At 44.6% G+C, this 19,361-nt stretch overlaps 1 protein-coding gene across 1 annotated transcript; it reads right to left on the reverse strand.

Annotated features, from left to right (window-relative positions):
* Positions 1 to 1,396: 1,396 nt before the first annotated feature.
* APOH (apolipoprotein H) lies at positions 1,397 to 13,468 on the reverse strand. Its single transcript, XM_057717127.1, has 8 exons — positions 13,343 to 13,468; positions 12,851 to 13,027; positions 11,113 to 11,209; positions 9,914 to 9,990; positions 8,954 to 9,142; positions 5,680 to 5,859; positions 3,851 to 4,048; positions 1,397 to 1,553 (listed from the first exon to the last, which is right to left on the reverse strand). The coding sequence occupies exons 1-8, from the start codon at positions 13,404 to 13,406 to the stop codon at positions 1,498 to 1,500; spliced, it is 1,038 nt and encodes a 345-aa protein (XP_057573110.1). The 5' UTR covers positions 13,407 to 13,468; the 3' UTR covers positions 1,397 to 1,497.
* Between the last annotated feature and the right edge of the window lie 5,893 nt (positions 13,469 to 19,361).

The following is a 19,361-nucleotide window of genomic DNA, read 5'->3' on the forward strand; positions in this document are numbered from 1 at the left end:
ACTATTTTGATATTTTGAAGGAAAGATAGAGAAAGAAAAAGTAAAATTGTTTTTTAAAGCTAAGTAATGGGCATTTGGAGCTTTTGAATGACAGCCTGGGAAGGAGGGTGGCCACACTGGTTCCTGTAAAGGCAGGAGGTGCGAGAAAGCATCTTGGAGAAGAGCTCGGAGAGCACCACATGGATGCAGGTGGGTCCTGAGGAAGACCCACCTGGGAGGAAATACCTCTGGGGGACACAAAGTTTAAGGGTCGAGATGGGTAGTACAGAGTGGAGATGGCAAAGATAAAAACTCGTCCTTTTATAGAAACAAGGGATACAGACATGGAGCAGTGGCTGGAGAAAGCTGTGAGGTAACAGTAAGGTTTTTTTTCTTAAGTGATGATCCTATTGCATACTTGTGTGCTGATAGAAATGCTCCAATAGAAAAGGAAAAAATAAACATGAAAGATCACTCATCATAGGAGAAAATCCTTAAATAGGAGACAGAAGACGGGACCCCAGGCCTGAGGTTTGCCCTTAGATGGGATCTCAAAGTAATGGGACAGAGGGCGGAGCCCCCGGTATAGACACTGCTGAGATGATAGACTTGGTCGTGGGAAGATTGAAAAGGGTCTTTTCTATTTTCTCGGTGAAACAGGAAGCAAGGTCATCGGCTGAGGGCGAGGACAGCGAAGGTGGCTTGAGGAGGGTTGAGAAGAGAAACAGCCGCCGTGGGGAGCTGGGGAGAGAGCAAACTAGAGAAATGCAGTAGGCGTGCCAGGCACAGCCGACAGTGTGTGTGAGGCTCACTTTCACGAATCACAGTGGGACCTATTAGCATAATCGTGGGGTTTTCTCTTTTCCAGCAACGTTCAGCTGCTCTGGTGCAGGCACAGGAAAGGCAGCTTTGCCGGCACATCCTACAGAAGGAGGAAAGGGCAGGGAAGGAGCAATGGCCGTGCCGGGTCGTGGAACTTCGGGGGGTGAGGAGAGATGGTCAGGCATTTTGTCAACCAAACTCTCAGATCCCTTTCTATTGGCCTGAAGGTCGATGCATTCCTGTATGGTGTTGCTTCTCAAACTTAAGAATGCAAAGAGTCATCTGGGGACTTTGTTATAAATGCAGATTTGGGGGCCATCCTCAGAAATTCTGAGACACCCCATTTTTCCCTTTGTAATGATTCCCAGGTGATACTGACATGGGGGGGGGTCTGTGGAGCATCCTGAGAAAGTTATCGCATTACAGTTGTTTCAGGTGAAAGCATTGAGGAGTAGAATTAGGCAGAGGGTAACTGGATTACCTTGGTAATTGTTTACACGTCCCATTTCACAGCCATGCAAAGACAGTGTTCCAAATATGTGGGTTTCTTAACCAGATAATTAAAAGTAAGCTACCATGGAGTAACACTGCAATGGCTGATGCAACAAATTCAGTCATTTTATTTTTCCATTTCCATTAGGTTCCTTGCACAAACACATGCAAGTGTGACTTTTACTTTTGAATCTAAAAACCAGCTTAGCATGGTTTTACATCGGATGCATCCGTTTTCCAGAAAGCGAAAGCACTGTGCTCTGGAGAGAAAAAAAATAAACATTCTAAGAGAAACAATCATTTCTTAAATTTGTTAAATAGCCAAGCCAAATCAAATACGTTTTATAAACGTATAGAATAAATCCATATGAATAAAAGCTTTCAGTGCAGGGTTTACGTGATTTGAGAAAACATCAGGGAAATGATAAGACACTCGTTTCCGAGAGAGAAAATAAAAGGTTCTACATAATTCTGACAGTCAAGATTAAAGGAGACAAACTGTATCAGCCCTTTATTTATTTCCCAGCGCACCAGCAGTGCTGCATCTGTCTGAAGACTGGAGAAGAGAACAGCCTGAAGAAATGCATTAACAAAGCTCTGTTTGGCTTTTAAAAATTACCCTCTGCTAATATTTTTTCTGCTGATCTGTACTAGGATTATTGTGCTTTGTCAATATGTAATGTCTCACCAGGGCTCTCCTGTATTTTGAACAGTAACAACTTATCCAGTGCGTGACTAACTATTTGTAACTACAGCAATAATAGCTGCCATTATTATCATTGAGCACTTACTCCATGCCATACATAATATTTCTAATCACCAAACCTATGAGGTGGGTATTGTCTGCCACCCATCATTTCCTCCTCTCTCGCTCTAGCTGGCCACTTCTCTGACCCCTCTCTTCTCTAATCTCCCAACTCTCGCCTCTACCAGCTGATACAAGGCTCTCAACATTCTTGAAGCGTTTCTAATAGCTTCAGCCTCTGGCTGGTTCCTGCTTTGTAGAAACAAAGATATTTAGACTTGAAACCTGAAACTAAAGCTCTGTGATGACCTAGAGGGGTGGAAAGTGGGGTGGGATGGGAGGGAAGCTCAAGGGGGAGGGGATATATGTATGCATATAGCTGATTCACTTTGTTCTACAGCAGAAACTAACACAACATTGTACAACAATTACACTCCAATTTTTTTACAAAAGTTACTATAGCCAGTGTTAAAAGAAGATTACATTCTTGGAGATGTTTTCATAGCTTGTAATTTTTTTAAAAAGTTTTGTATCCAGAATTTATTTTTAAAAAATAAATTTTAAATTAAAAAAAAAAAAAGACCCTGAAACTAATGGCTTAACTGCTGGCCATGATACACTTCTTTATCACACACAAACACAATATCATCTTCCTTAAAATGTTTTGCTCTGACGAATACTTTGCTCTAATGGGTACTTTTCAAACTGTAGGAATTGCCAGAGGAATGAAAGAAACGTTAGAAAATCTATAAACCAATGACCACTGATATGAGTCACTTTGTAGTTTGGGGTTAGTTCTTTATCATTTGGGACCAAGAGGTGGTAAATATTAATATTCAATATTCCATCCAATATTTTTATTATTCAAGTATAATCTGGAATTATACATGATGGCATAATTCAACACTCATCAAATAAAACCACAACCCTGAGTTTTTTTGTTTTGTTTTGTTTTGTTTTTGTTTTTTAACCTCTTTATTGGAATATAATTGCTTTACACTGCTGTGCCAAATTTTTGAGGTACACTGAAGTGAATCTTATACATATATCCCCAAATCGCCTCCCTCCCGCAACTCCCTCCCACCCTCCCTGTCCTGGCCCTCTAAGTCATCACCCATCATCTAGTTTCTCTCTCTATGTTATGCAGGAACTTCCCACGAGCTATCTGTTTTGCATTTGGTAGTGTATATATGTCTATGCTACTCTCTCACTTCGTCCCAGCTTCCCCTTCGCCCCCCTCCCAACCCTGTGTCCTCAAGTCTGTTCTCTACATCTGCATCTTTATTCTTGCCCTGTCACTGGGTTCATCAGTACCATTTCTTCAGATTCCATATATATGAGTTAGCATATGGTATTTGTTTTTCATTTCTGGCTTACTTTGCTCTGTATGACAGACTCTAGGTCCATCCACATCACTACAAATAACTCAGTTTCATTCTTTTTTATGGCTGAGTAATATCCCATTGTATATATTGCCACATCTTCTTTATCCGTTCATCTCTGGATGGGCATTTAGGTAGCTTCCACTTCCTGGCTATTGTAAATAGTGCTGCGATGAACATTATGATACATGTTTCTTTTTGGATTATGGTTTTCTCAGACAACCCTGAGTTTTAAGGAAAAGAACAGGAAAGGAAAATGTGGAGAAGCTAAAGGCAGCTCCATCTTGCTATCTCCTCCTGCCCTGCTCTCTTTTAAAAAAATCCAGTGGCCAAACTGACATGGCTTCGTTTAGTCGTTAAGTAGTAAATGTACTGATTACGGCAAGGGGCAGGTGGAAGTGCTGGCTCAATGTTCTGGTGCTAAACTCACCCTTGAAGCATTTGGGGATTTCAATGGTGCCGTCTATGCACTGTGCATCCTCCGTATAGCTACACTTCTTTTCCTTATTTTTGCAGAAGAAAGAAATTTTTTGGCCATGCAGCATTCCATTCTTAAATTTGTCTTGAATAGTTACTCTCTCTCCTTCATAGATCACGGTAGCTCTTTTAACAGGCAATTGACAAGACGCTGAAAGAGACAATATTTGTAGTCAAGACAGGACTTCATTTACTCTTTCTCAAAGGGAATGCAGCATTTGAGCCAGTAGATCGTAGACCTGAAACAAACTGCTCCAGACCAGAAGATTCTAGGAATGTACGTGCTACCATCAGCATCATTGCTAATGGCGGTTTTTATCAATAAACCATTAATCATGGCTTCCTAGATGGCCTTCTCTTCCCCTGGAGTAGCCACATAGGAAGGTCAGAGCAGAAGCATCAGAGGCTAGGCTTCCGTGCAAAAGAACGTCCATCAGACACTGCCATTTCAGGTAAGCCTCTCCACCCCACTCAGCTCCCCCTTGTTGAGTTGGTGCACCAGCCACCAGCCACTGTGAGCGTTGGCTGAAGCAGCTCACAAGGGCTCCTTTCTCTGAGAAATCACCTTCGGCCATAAGAGAGCCACCTCTCCAAGGAGAGTATGTACATCAGTCCACAACCCCGGGGTCAGGGAAGGGAGCGGCCCACAGCCTATGACAGACTGACGAGGGGATAAGAATAAGCAGGTCGCCTCGCTTCTCGATGGGGTCCACCCCCGTGGTCCAGAGCCCCCAGGGGATGAGAGTGACGTTAGACTCTAGCTGATACCGCTCCCTTGTTCGGAACATGTTCCCTGGGGCGGCGGCAGCGGCAGCACCCAGGAGTCTGGCAGAAATGCCGGGTCTCAGGCCCCTTTCAGACCCAGCGAATCAGAGACGTTGTTTACACAGCCCTCCCAGAGACTCTGATGCACAGTGAGGTTTGAGAACCAGTCCAACTCCATCCTACTTGCCTCACTTTCTTCTTCCTGAGACTCGATACATCAATTGCATTTGAATCCCTGCCTCAGGCTCTCCTTCTAGGGGACCCCAACCTAGTCATATGTCATTTTGCCTGTTTGCCTAATTTTCTTTTCTGTTTAAACTGTCCAGCCCACAGCCACCTGAGCAGAAATACAGGGCAAAGTTGTTGTTCTTCACATAAGCATGCCATGGACCAGATCAAGGATAGACACCTAACTCAAAAGGAACCAGCAGCTCGGGGAAAAGTTTCTAGTGATGGATGAATCCTTGAGTCGAGAGGTCCTGGTGTAGAATCAAGCCAGTTTCAAGGTGAGTAAGCAGAGAAACACAGAGATGTGAGAGAGACCGTGAGACCAATGAGATATGCAAAGAGTAACCATAGTTCCTGGCTTTTAGTTCCAGGCCTCAGGAGGACCAGCTGTGTTTCCTTTCCTCATATTCAGTGTCCATACGAGTTGGACAGCTGCCTATTGGTAACTAGTCGCCATTTCCCGGAACTGGCTTGAATGTATGGTTGGGTTTTGCCACAATGAGAAGAGTCTTGACTAGAACAAAGCAAAAAGGATGCTCATGGCCCAAGACCTAAAAGCAATTGTAGGAAGCCCACACACTCTTCCACCATATCATCAAGGCTCACAGCAAGGTTTATTTCAAAGAGGCTTGCTAAGCATGCTGTGTCCCCATGCCCACATAAATCCCAGTAGCTGTGAGGCAAGTCTGAGAAACAAAGTGGAAAATGATTGGAACAAGAAAATGGCAAGTAAAGGTGATTCACTGGATGAATTTGGAGGTGGTTTGAGACCTTACCCATATTTCATACCTTTACAATGTGGCTGTGCAGACCAGTTTCCAAACTTGCTACATTCTACTTCTTCTGGTCCATCTAAGGCGTAGGTATCATGGCAACCATACGTGGCTTTATCCTTGTAATAAAGTACTTGCTTTGCAGGATAGTTCACAAATCCATTGTCTGGTCTTGATGGGAATGGGCATTTTACTTCTAAAAAGTTTAAGCAATAAGATGTATTCGTATAAGCACTGTGGGGTCCAGTGGTTACGGGATAGTTACATGTTTGTCTCTCTTATACCATTGAAGCACTGGGTGTTCCTCTGACTAGAATACAATTTCTGGGGACCTTGGTGCTTAATTCTGTCCCCTTTTTCTTATCCTCATGAGACCCTGGATATTAAAATAGAATAGAAGCAACACCACTTTGAAAGTAAATTAATGAGTTACCAAGCTCTTTGGGCTTTCACATAATCACAAGGTAGTATTTAGTGCAAAATTCATCTGCACACAGTCTAAGATGGTGGGTTTGAAAGAAGGAAACAATCTGTCTCTTTTAATCAACAGACCATGAAATTAAAACACAAAGATTCCCTCTATGCACACTAAAACACCATTATTTGGATTTTAAATGCTAAATCTGATTCTCAGGATTGTCTTCTGACTGTACAAGAAGCCAGCGTGAAACATGAAGGAGAAAAATGAAAGCTGCCCTGCCTTCTTTAGCTGCTCAGCGGTAGAGCCCCAAACCCGTATCCCTATTTACCCCAGTAAAGAAAGTCAGGCTGGAGAGACACGCACAGAGCTCTTGGGAGGTGGTCTCATGAGATGGTTCAAGAGAACGAAGTCCAGTGTTGGACTGCTTGGATCAGTTTTGGCTCTTCCACAAATTAAGTGCGAAAGAATCTGTGAGTCTGGGACTTCTCTGGTGGTGCAGCAGCTAGGACTCGCGCTCCTAATGCAGGGGGCCTGGGTTGGATCCCTGGTTGGAGAAATAGCTCCCACATGTATGCCGTAACTAGGGGTTCATATGCCACAACTGAGAAGCCCACGAACCTCAACTAAGGAGCATGCCTGGTGCAACTAAGACCTGGCACAACCAAAAAAAAGAAAAAAGAAAAAAAGAATCTATGAATCTATAATAATGCTAAAAAAAATAGTCCACATGGAGGAAAAACTCTTCTCTGTAGAAGAATTCCAGCTAATAAATGTAGAAGGAAAGATAAAATTAGAAAGCCACCATTTTGCAACCACTAATGTCTCAGTTGACTGAGTCCAGGGATTATCAATGGATGCTAAAATAACTGCTAGACAGTGAATATTCACACCATCTCAAACTATCACCCACAGGTCGCTTACTAATTCCAAAGAGAAAGAGATGCCTTTATCAAGAGAAGACAGGCACACCCCTCCTGACCGAGGGATCAAAGCAAGCATGCCAGTAATTGACTGACACCATGTGCCTTCTGATGTGATGCAGTGTATCTTTAAAAAAGTATCAAACTTGAATCTCATCATGAGTAAATCATCAACCAAATTCACATTATGGAAACTTCTAGACGACAACTAGCATGTACTCTTCAAAAATATCAGTGAAAGACAACTGAAAAAGGAGGGGATCATTCTTAACGAAAGTGTAGTGGGCACGCTAGGAACTTTAGGACCCAGAGGCCATAGTCCAACCGGAGAGAACAAAGCTGGGTGCAGTTGTTATCTCTATGTGCCTGCTTACTCTGCAGCTCCTCTGGCATGTTTTCTGCGTATCTCCGTTACTGTGTAGCCCTTGTAACTCTGAAGCTGCCCCAGAGGCCATGAGAGAGGAGGATCCAATCAAGTCACATGCTACCTTCCGTGTTACCTTATTTGGGGGGCAAAGAAAGCCTAAGGTATAGAAAGTTAACAAAAAGTGTAAAAGAAAGGGCCCCGCTTTGTTCAGGGCTCAGCCTCTGGATAGCAATCCGCTGGGCCGGTGCCGGCACAAATACACGCTGCTTCCTGCATGCAGCCTCGGTGTCCTGCTCCACTCTGCAAAATCCTGCGACAAAAGGAGACTAGAGAGGAACGACAACTAGACAGAACGTGTGATTCGTGATTAGATGTCACAGAGAACAAAACTCCTGCATAAAGGGTACTTCCGGATCAGCTGGGGCAATTTGCATATGAAGTAAATATTGTCAATTGTAGATAATGTAATTGTTTAAGTTGTTATTAATTCCAAACATGTTAACTGTCTTGGGTACGTTGATAACATAGGACAATGTCCTCGTTCTTAGGACATTCATGCTGCTGAAGTACTTATGGGTAAGTGTCATGATGTGTACAATTTATTTTCAGATGATTCGGAGGAAAAAGTATGTTGAGAGACAGAGAGAGAGAGAATGTCACAACATGCTGGTGGCTGATACATCTATGTAAACAGCTAAAAAAAATTAAAAAAAAAAAAAGAACCCACTGCTTAGGACTTGGGAGAATTAAGTGAGATGGCACGTATGGCAGGACACCGGTGCCTGCCCAGAGTTAAGTCCCCCAAAAGGTGCTAGGTTGTAGTAGCAGTGGTAGTCTCCCTAGGCGAGAAAGCACTTATGTTTGAATCGTTGAGTAGATACCTGTAATATCCACCCTAGGAGAAGGTAGGGTCCTTAGGATACCTCCTCCTGGGCATGCCACATTCTGTCATCTGTGTACTTGTCATGCAATTGACAAATTGAAAGATAGTAATGGGACTTCCCTGGCGGTCCCGTGGTTAAGGCTTCACGCTTCCACTGCAGGGGGCGAGGGTTCAATCCCTGGTCGGGGAACTAAGACCCCACAGGCCACGTGAAAGAATTTTCATATATATTTTAAAATCAAGTACCCTTGTGATTCTTAAATTTAGATAGGGACTACAAAAGCTTATATCCATCTGATTGCAACCCTGTTTTCGCCTCAATCTCTTAGGACTCCTCAGTTTAATCCAGGCTTCTCCCCACCAGCCTCCATGCACATACCTGTTCCTTCGCGGCCCCTGGCTTCCCCCATCCTGTGCCCTCGGGTGGTGTACCTAGGCCGTCCGCCCACGCTCCACTCCTCCCCCTAGACCTTCCTCTGGGAAGCTCTCCCAGCAGCTCCAGACATCATAGCTCATCTCCTGAGCCTGGAAGCCAGGCCTCACTCACCCGGCATCCTCGGTCCCTGGCACATGGTAGATGCTGATAAGCATGTGTTACACAGGGTCATTTGAAACACACCGTGGTAGTGGAATTTTCAATCCTCTTCAGAAAAGAGATGCTGCGCTCCCGTGGTTGTTTCGTCTTATCATCGTACTCACCCTTACATTCTGGTAACTTTGTCCAGTTTCCATGTTCTGTGCAGGTGATGGTATCATTTCCAAACACTGCGTGGTGTGGCAAGCACTCGAAGACCGCCTTGCCTCCGTACAGGGAGCTGTTCCCAGCCAGCGGCTTATAAACACTAAGCTTTGCAAACTTAGGTATGGGTGGTGGAGGGCAGGTGACAGCTGAAAAAAGAAAGAACTATCATTTTAATGAAAATAGTTGAGTCTTAAAAATACTCTTTACAGAACAGCAACAACAACAAAATCCAAAGATTAACTCAAGAAAATGCAAAATTTGATCAAATGCCAGGGTAAACACAGTCCATTAGAGAAGCCAAATAAGACAATGTGATCTGAAAATCAGATGTCTGAACCAGTCAAAAAACTAAAAAATGAAGGAAATGTAAGTCTTGCCACCATTGATTTGCCTGTTACAAGACCACAGTGCTTAGGTACCATATGTCTTGGATCCAAAGGCTTCCTTGGAAGATGTTCCTGGGAGTCAGAATTGGTGAAGAACTTTGCTGAGGGGCCTCCTGCAGTCGTTGCTGATGACAGCAAGTCATCTGTGACATCTGAGTGACATCTTGCTGAGAGTTCAGGTATGTTTACTCCTGTTGGACACCTCCTGCTTTTGAACCCTATCTGACTGGAGCTGATACAGGTAGCTTCACACAGAGACCCAGAAGGGGGTTGTCATCCTGACTTAACTAACCTGGAGTTTCACTCTTAGGGTCAGGGTTAGGGTCAGCGTTGGAGTCTGTCATTCCAAAGCGGTTGTTTCATCTTCCAGAGTAAGATATCAGGATGAACAGTCCCCCAAAAGGTGACGAACCATCTCATGGGGCTGGGACGGAGGGGCTTCCAGGGTGTAGATCTCATAGTGGTAAAACCAGGAAAGTCCCAGGCAAAGCAACTGGCCGCCCTCCCTACAACTGGGACCCCCAGACTCACGAGCACAGACAGGAAGGTCCGGACTCCATTTTCCTTCCTCAGTGCACTTAGCAGAATTAGCGCCTTTCAGATGAAACCTGCAAAGGGAAAATTTAATCCATTAAATTATAAAATAATCCACCTATGGCATCTCAAATGTTTTTTTCGTTGAGCACTGCTGCAGATTAACACGACTGGCTTCTTTTCTCCTTATAATACTGTCTTCCTGAGAGGCTTAACATTTCTCTAAGGCTCACCAAGTCTCCAGCCTAAGGCTGCAGGGGAATTGCTGAAGAATGGGACGCTTCCATGGTGCGGGGGGGGGGGGGGGGGGGTGTAGAAGCCAACCCCCTCTCCAGTCCCCACGCCCCTTGTCTCCAACCAGCTGGTCAGGTTAATGGCTTCCAAGCAAAGAACCACTTCTTTCTCAAGGTCACAAAAGCAAATCAAACCAAATAATCTCGAATATTCATTTTCTGAGAGCCTGTGTAAACAATGCAGTCTGTTTCCACTGCAAATGTACCATTGTCCTTGAAGCCCGTTTGTTCAAGGTCATTCATCATGAAGCCTACCAGTAAACGGGTGTTTCAGACGGAAGGACTGCATTTCTCTTTCACACGCAGAATTTCCTAATCTCTAATCACCAACAAGGATCCTCAGTGAAATTCTGGCCCGCTCGACAGCCAGTGAGCTATTGCCAGTGTCACAGATGGCGTATTTGCTCATGAGGCAGATAAAGCCCCGTGACCAGGCGGGAGTGCTGACTCCCTGGGGATGCTGTGCTGCGTTAGGTGAGGGGGCAGGTGAGGTTCTGCCTCGCCACAGGCAGGCTTCTCCCGAGCATCCCCTCCAGCTAGGACCCGGTCCATCCCATCAGCCTCACCACGAAAGCCCAAGTCTGATTACTAAAATATTCTAACCCTCATGCCAAGATTTGGCCCAGAGATTACAGAGAATTATCACCCAGTTTCAATAATTTCAATATACTCCTCAAATAAGTAACAAATCAGGAGCAGAAACATCAGAGCGTTGACTTCATGTCTCACTAGCTGTTATAGTCGCCACACCTTGCCCCACCCTCAACACCCACTGTGGGTTTGTATTCAGTGATTAGTACTCAGCAAGTCCAGGCGACAGACTAGAAATAAAACGTGGGCCAGCCTGGACGATTAGCGGAAGGGCGCCGGAATGGGCTGCATCGGTGAGCCAGAAGTCCTTACCCGGTGTTGCAAGAAAAACTGATGGTGTTGGGATACTCAAAAGTTGTATAGCGTACGGTTCCGTTATCTAAGATTCCAGCAAAAGGACATACTCTGGCTGTGATTTAAAGATAAAAAGGTCAATTTCTATTTATAGAATTTCCTATTAAAACAAAAATGTGTAAACTCACTTGTATCCTTTGATCTGGTAACTCTGCTGGTAACTATTCTAAGACGATAACTCAAAATAAGTCAAATGATATACGCACGAAGGGGTCCATTGTATTGTTTCTTCTTGTTTTTTGTTGGTTGTTTTTTTTTTTTTTTGGCTATGCAGCTTGTGGGATCTTAGTTCCCCGTCCCCCTACCCCCTGCAGTGGAAGCGCCAAGTTCTAACCACTGGACCACCAGGGAATTCCCTGTATTGTTACTTCTGTTCTTAAAAATATTTATTTATTTATTTGGCTGTGCTGGGTCTTAGCTGTGATATGTGGGATCTTTAGATGCGGCATGCGAACTCTTAGTTGCAGCAAGTGGGATCTGGTTCCCTGACCAGGGATGGAACCTGGGCCCCCTGCATTGGGAACACGGAGTCTTAGCCACTGGACCACCAGGGACATCCCTGTATTGTTACTTCTAATGACAAAAATCAAACAGTCTAAATGTCCACTATCATGGTATTATTTTAATTAATGGTAATTAAAGGGTAAATCCAGCTGAACTATGATACAGCCGATAAAACACGGATTATTAAGTCTGCAGAGACATAGTCCATGTTTCTGATATGCTAGTGAAAATAGAAAAACAAAATGATATCTACTCACTGCAATAAGGAAAATATACACGTGGAAAATAACTTGAAAAAGAAAGTTGTTAGTGTTCCAAAGTTATGGTGGATTTCCAGAAAAATTTTCCCCAATGATGCTACAGTAGTTTTTCATTAACAATTATGTTTTGTGTTTTTTATTCAAAAAGCAGATTAAAAGCCCTTGTATGAACATATATTGTTTCCACAAATGATGTCATCCATACAACCAAAATAAGCAGAGCTCGGATAGGTCCAGGTAGTTATTTTTACTGCTTGTCTTCTACGTAAAATTGCCAGAATTTCTCTTTGATGGATTGCTCAAGAGTCCAACTGTGAAAAAATAATGCCAGCGTGATATCACAGAACCATGTTCTGAGGAATAAATAAAAGCAACGATCGGGACTTCCCTGGTAGCTCAGTGGTTAGGACTCTGTGCTTTCACTGCCGAGGATGCGGGTTCAGTCCCTGGTGAGGGAAATAAGATCCCGCAAGCTGAGTCGTGCCGCCAAAATAAAAGAAAAAAGATATACCATAAAGTCAGATATCTATGAATGTATGTATACATATGTAATTGTTATTATATTACATGTAGTATATTATATATACTATTACTGTACATTATTAATTTAATATATTGATATTTTATTATGATACACTTTGCAATATAATCTCCACTTCTCTTTTCATGTCTGCAGTGTTTCCCTCTCCTTTTATGGTATCAAGTCTCCTTTTTAAAATCTCCCCCAGCTCCAGGCTGTGCTGCGGATAGCACATTCTGTCCTCCGTCTCTTCTCCCGTGGAACGCCCCCCGCCCCGTCCTCGTCTTCACAGCCCTCCACTCCACAGCCCTGCTCGCTCTCTGTGCCCCACGCATGACAGGGTAGGTCGTCTCCCCCCGAGATGTGCAGAATTTGAACGAGGGGAGAATGCATGAGAAGGAGGCTGACTTACGGATACATCTCAGAGTGTTAATCGGCCAGAGTCCCGTGAGCGGGCAGATGAACCGCCGACCCCCGCCCCGCGACCCGTAACCCGGCAGGCAGGAGTACACGATCTCCTCCCCGGGGGCATAGGATGTTTTTAATGGAACAACTCTGGCAAATGGTAACTCATCTGGCTTGGGACAGGCTGAAACAGAGCACAAAACAGTTGTTTGAGAAATCTATATTTGCATTTTTAAGTTCAGCTACACACACACAAATGAAAAACATTCCATGCTACCCATAATACGCATGCTGAGTTCTGTAGCAAATACCTGATACAGGCAATACCTCATCTAATCTCCTCACCAACTTTTGAAGGAGATTGGGTTTGTCATCCCCATTTCACAGGTCTGTATACTGAGGCTTAAACGAGCTCAGCAAACCATCATGGATCCCTGGCACATACACGGGGGGTGGAAATATAAATCTTTTTTTTTTTTCAAAAGCAAAGAGTACTTACTTCGTCCTTCGATAGCAACATGGCAGAGAAAACTTGAGAACAAGATGAGCACTGGACGGATCATTGCGGTTGGGTCCCCTTGCCACTACCAAAGTGGCTTTCCTCTACTAAAGAGAGAGCTGCAAATGTTAAAGTGCTTAAATATTAACCATTTTGGGGTGTACTTTTCTCTCTGTAAACAGAAGATAAAGGATCGCGGTTTGAAAGGAACTCCAAGACCTACATTCTTTAATCATTTACTTCTCACTCGGACGTGTCTGTTGTGAAATCGTCAGTAGATGCTTTCTCTTTTTGTGACGCTTACGCTGGCGACACACAGCGGACAGCTCGGTCTTGCCTCTGATGCGAGCCTCGTGGCTCCGGATTGCCCGGCCTCCGGTCCAGACTTCTTTCTCTCCATCCTTGGTTTGTGTAGTGCTGGGTGGAAAACCCACAGGCTGAGTCAGCTGCTCCGCCCCTAGCCTGGGCATGTGCGCTGAGCACCATCACTCACTCTCCGCTCCTCACCTCCAATGTGATGTTCCAGGTTCCAGAGGTATGATCGAAAGAGCACCTTCACAGACGCACCTAAGATTGTAAAGCCTAGAAAACTGAGCTCACTGTCTTCTCTCCCACGCCGACTGCTTCCTCTCTCACCTGCAGTGAGAAACACGGCCCTCCGGGTCCAGCCTCGGCGCTGTCTTTGCGTCCTCAATCTCCTCTTGGGCCAAATTAATGCAAAGTCCTGCTCATCCATTCTGAGGGCCCCTGAGATCTGTCTAGACCGATGTCTAGATCTGTTGAGGGACTGGAGCGTCATGTGAACTGACAAGTTAGGACACTGAGAAGCACATAAGTCCAGTAGGAGAGGATGGACGGATGCGGCTGTTTCCAAGGGCTCAGAGCACCGTCCAGGACCCCGCAGCTCTCCTACACCTCACTTGCCCTCAGGGACTGAATATACAAGGGGACCATGGCTAGACAGAGTACCAAAACAGAAGACTGACCCACAATCTCTGTAGCAATCGGCCAAGCTTAGAACCAACCAGAGAAAACCAAGTGTGTTCCTCTAGTCAATCACGTAGGATGCCCGGCTTCCACTTAGTCCACGTCCAGCTTCCCCAAGCCAACACCCTCCCCTCCGGGCAACTTGAGGCTTTCTCTTTTCATCTGCCGTAAAGTTTTCCCACTCCTTTAACTGATTCTGGGTCTCCGCCAAACACAAATGACGGTGGCCCACTGCCTTCCGCGAGCAAGCTCTGAACAGACAGCCTTTTCTCGCTCTCATTTGGGTGCTTTATGCCCACAGGTCTCAGGTTCCCTGAGACTCTTCAGCTGGAGAAATGTTCTTGTCAGACGGCGACTCTTAGTGCTGCTGCTGCTGAATGCGATGCTCCGTGAGGAGGACAGCGGGCTGCCACGAGCACCAACTAGGGCCGGTCCTCCCCTCTGTGACTGAGTCGCAGTCGGCGCCCGTACGCTCCACCTTCCTTTTCTAACCAGGGTTTCTGTTCGCCAGGTCGCTCGCACGCTCTGGGCTACTGTGGAGGACTCCCTTGATGGGTGGAGAAGGGAGAAAATGAATGAGACGGGACCAAGGCGTCCTATCTAATAAAGACCTGAGGTAGACGGAGGAAAAGAGAGAGAAACCCACAGGCTGCGCATCAGGAAAAGGGAACTAGAAGTTTGAAACTGAGACACAAACGTGTGAGGCAGCAGCTGCAAACGGAGCGGTGGACGTTGAGAGGACCAGTGATGTGGAGACGGGTTTCTAATGATTGCTGACGGGTGTACTTCCTCACGTGAGGGAGCTTTCTGGAGGGGGTGGAAATATTCTACCTTTTATTTTAGGTGGTTGTTACTTGGGTACATGAAATTATCAAAACTCTTCCAGTAAACATTTAAGATCTGTGCATTTTGTTATATATTAATTATACCTCAAGTTAAAAACATGCACATCTTCCTTCCTCCCTCCCTTCCTTCTTTCCTCCCTTCCCTCCTTTCTTTCTTTCTTCCTTCCTTCCTTCTTTCCTTCCTTTCTTCTTTCCTTCTTTCCTTCCAATTCCATCCCGAATTCATGGGGCAGACCTGAGGGGGGCAATCAGAGTGGCCCTTGTGACCGTGGCAACCCAGTGGTGTCACGGGAGTGACATACACACTGGATTGAGCAAACAAGTACATATCTTGAGGCTAATGGGAGTCAGTTTTCCTGCTGATGAAAAGAAGTAGCAATACGTCAAGAACAGAAGCTCAAATCAATCCTGTGGTGGTGTATTGCGAGTGCAGATATCAGTACCAACTTTACTCGTATAGAGAGAGATGCAGGAAAAAACATGTACGTACATCTGTGTACATGTAATTCCTAGCTCTGTCCTCTAGGATAGGCTGGGAATGGCCGTGCACAGCAGAATGAGCACACCTAGTGCCTAGATCTCGGTTCCTAAATACAACTCTCCCCTGAAAGGTGTCAGGGCTCCTTGGAAAATTGGCTGATTCTCGGAGTGGGGCAGGTGAAGTGCAGGATAAGCCTGGAACATCACGGGGTGAAGAACGCTCAGGTGATGCTCAGAGAATGGCAGGGACATGTTAAAAGGACCCTGAAGTCATTTGGAGGGTCTCTCACTAGTCAATTATGGGACAATTTGAGTGTAAAATAAATAATCATAGTAGCAAATTAAATCCATTGACCAAGACAGGAATCAGCAGGTCTACATCGACAGCAATAAACACATTAATAGATGGGAAGATAAGAAAGTTCTGCCTGCCAGTAGAATGCCAACTAATTAATGCAGTAGGAATATGGAAATAGAAAATTACAATTTGGAAATCGTCATAGAAATATTTAACGCTGGCAAAAAAAAGTCAGTGGATGCTAAAACTAAGAGTGTTAGTAGGATATGAAAGGAGATGCTCATATAGTCTTAAAAGTGTCACCACATAAATTAATAATTCATTCCAGAGAGAGGAGAAAGGAATACACTTACAGTGGAGGAAACTGCAGATGACATTTTAATCAAATAATCAACATTAACACCACCATTCCTGGGACAAATTGGCATTGCGTGCCCCCCACCTACAGGACGCCATGAGAAGAGCACAGCATCTCTCCTGAGATATCCCTGCCCTGAACCTAAAGACCTGGGTTGTGTCGTGAGAAAGCGCCGCACATTCCCAGGCTGAAGGACATCGTGCAAAACGACTGCCCTGTAACCTTCAAAAGGGCAAAGGCCGAGACAGGAAAGAAGGACGGAGGGAGCCTGGGAGGCGGGAGAAGGGGCTGGACCCCGTCATCCTCTTGCTGTGAGCGCCCGAGGGGACACTTGGTGAAACTCGGAGGGGGTCTCTGGGTTAAGAGTACTCGGAAGTTTTTTGTTTTATTTTTGGAACTTTTCTGTCTGTTTGAAATTGTTTAAAAGTATAACTAAAAAAAGAAAAGAATGCATGTCCTTTTGGTGGTTTCCTTGAGAGGACTTTTAATAAGATACTGGTCTTAAACTGGACCATATGAGACCTCAACTTTTATTTGCATCACCACCTAAAAATCAATGCAGTGGATAGAATTTTCTCAGTTTTAGGTTTATGTATATAGTCTATTAACATAGAATATATGCTATATGTATTCTATATGTAGTATTCTATACTCTGTACTATATATATTAATATATAACCTATGTGTTGATTATTTTTTTTGAATCATTGACAACCAGCTACAGAACTTTGGAAAATGATGCAAAAACAGTAGTAGCAGGAAAATGAAGAAACAACTAAATCAAAGTTAGTTTGAGAGCTTTGGGGGAGGTCACATGTTTGTGGGGGTTTTTTATTTTTTGGCTAGCAAAATTTTCCCTTCTTTGTAAAATGAAATACAAACATAATGGATGGCAATCTGCACAATTTATCAATTATTACTAGTCCTGCGTGCCTTGCCACTTGAACACGTCTGAGAATTACAAGATGTTCCCAGAACCCTCGCAAACACACACACGGGTCTAATGAAGAGCCTCTGTGATGAGCATCGGGGTGAGATGAATCACACATCTTCTGGCTTGTGATGTGTTTCCTCCTGTAACTTCAGCACCAGCTGCTTGGTGTGTCGTCTGGCCTCTCTTCCTCTCCATATGGTTCAACTCACATCCCAGGAACAACTGGACATAATAACCAAATAGCTGCTGATAATTGAAGTTAAATGACATTCTAAAGACACATTTAAACTCGCCGTTAATGTTGAATCTGGCAGAGCAAACGGAAAAACCATTGAGACAAAAACCCAAGGAGCTCTGACGCATCGAGTGCCTGCTTTGTGTTGCTGGGGATTAAGATGAGCACTGAGGATCGGCGACCCCTGGATTTAACGCTGCACTTGGGCTGTGGTGTTTATCAACCGCGACCAAGGACACAGAGCCACACAGACACTTGGGCTGAGGAACGCACGACAACGTCTGTTTCACGAGAGACGTGGGACCTTGCACTGAAAGTTCCTAACGACTTGAGGGGGGCTGGTGAAACAGGTGAAGGGGATTTCGAGGTACAAAGCTCCACTTATAAAATAAACAAGGCACAGGACACAGCAGAAGGAATATGGTGAACTGTATTGTCATGGCCTTGCGTGTGGACAGACGGCTACAAGTCTTACTGTGTGTGTGCAAATGTCAAATCGCTGTGAAAGTACCCCTGAAACTAGCGCAATATCATCCATCAGCTATATTACAATCCTTTAAGAGGGGAAAGATTCTTCCTGACGTTATGCTCTTTCCTACCCTACTTTGTAAATTCGCTAGAGGGACCTGGACTCAGAGTCCAAGGTTTTGTACTCCTGAAACGGCATTGCATCACATGTTCAAAAACTTTCTTATTTACTTCACAAGCAGAGACTTTGCCCATAACACTAAACATTTAGCAACAATTTAAACTAAAAAAAAATAAAGCACTTTGAATGTTGTCTAATTCTGGGTTGGGATTCAAGCTAATACCCACCAATAAGGTCTCAGTGGAAAGAGGCAAGTGCCTTTGCTTCTGTGACGGCAAAATCGATCAGAAACTATGAGCACGTCTGCAGAGGAGATAAAGGAACTCGTCGCAGCACATAACGGGCACGAGTACATGTGTCTAGAAATGCGTAGTCAGCCTACAGCTGCCCTGACACATCTTTGTGCAAGTTCTGGGATCCCCTACTTGCAAAGTGCTTTCACCTGGTAGAAACAAACATATTTATATGCTGCAGTTTCTGTTTTTATCTAGGGCAGTTATTCTGAAACTTGGGTGCGCAGTATAATCTCCCAGACTGTATTTTAAAAAACAGAAAAATTCAACAGAATTTCTGAGGGAAGGGTCCAGGCATTGGGCTTCTTTAAAGTTCCCAGGTAATTATGATCTTAGCAGGGGTTACGACCCATTGATTCAGCTTGTCAATATTTACCTGAGTTCAACCAATAAGCTTCTACCACATAATTCTCTCTCTTGCCAACATGAGATTACTTTTTATACTCTCTATAGTGTGTGATTCCTTGATCTCTTGTGAATTACCTCCTGGGTTCCACAAATTCATTCATTCTTTTGCAAACATTTCCTAAGCCCTTATTAACCTGCCCTTGGTGGTTGACATCGAAATTTCAGCAATGCACGAGACTTGACAGTTTAGTAGGACTGAGATACGGTGCTACAAATGAAATCACAAAAGGAAGTCCAAGGTGCTTGTTTTCCAAAATTTCGCAGAGGCTATTTCACTCAGATTATGAGTCTGGGGTGGGGTGAGGTGGTGAGGATGTGGTGTTCCAGGCAGTCGTCAAAGCAAGAAGGCGTAAGACAGCAGGATGCATCCCCAGCGCTGCGACACAGCCAAATGCTGCCAGTGCAGAATGTTCCAGGGGAGGAATAGCGGGAAATGAGGCTGGGGAGGGTGCAGGACGCAGGTGACAAAGGCTCCTTACGTGCCTGTGTAAGAGTGCGAACTCATCCTGAAGGCAGTGACAGGGAGCACCAGAGTTGAGTGTGTATTTCAGAGAGAACACTGACAGCAGCGTAGCAGACAGAGTGGGGTAAG

This window comes from Hippopotamus amphibius, chromosome 17 (assembly GCF_030028045.1).
Source record: "Hippopotamus amphibius kiboko isolate mHipAmp2 chromosome 17, mHipAmp2.hap2, whole genome shotgun sequence".
NCBI classification, from domain to species: domain Eukaryota; kingdom Metazoa; phylum Chordata; class Mammalia; order Artiodactyla; family Hippopotamidae; genus Hippopotamus; species Hippopotamus amphibius.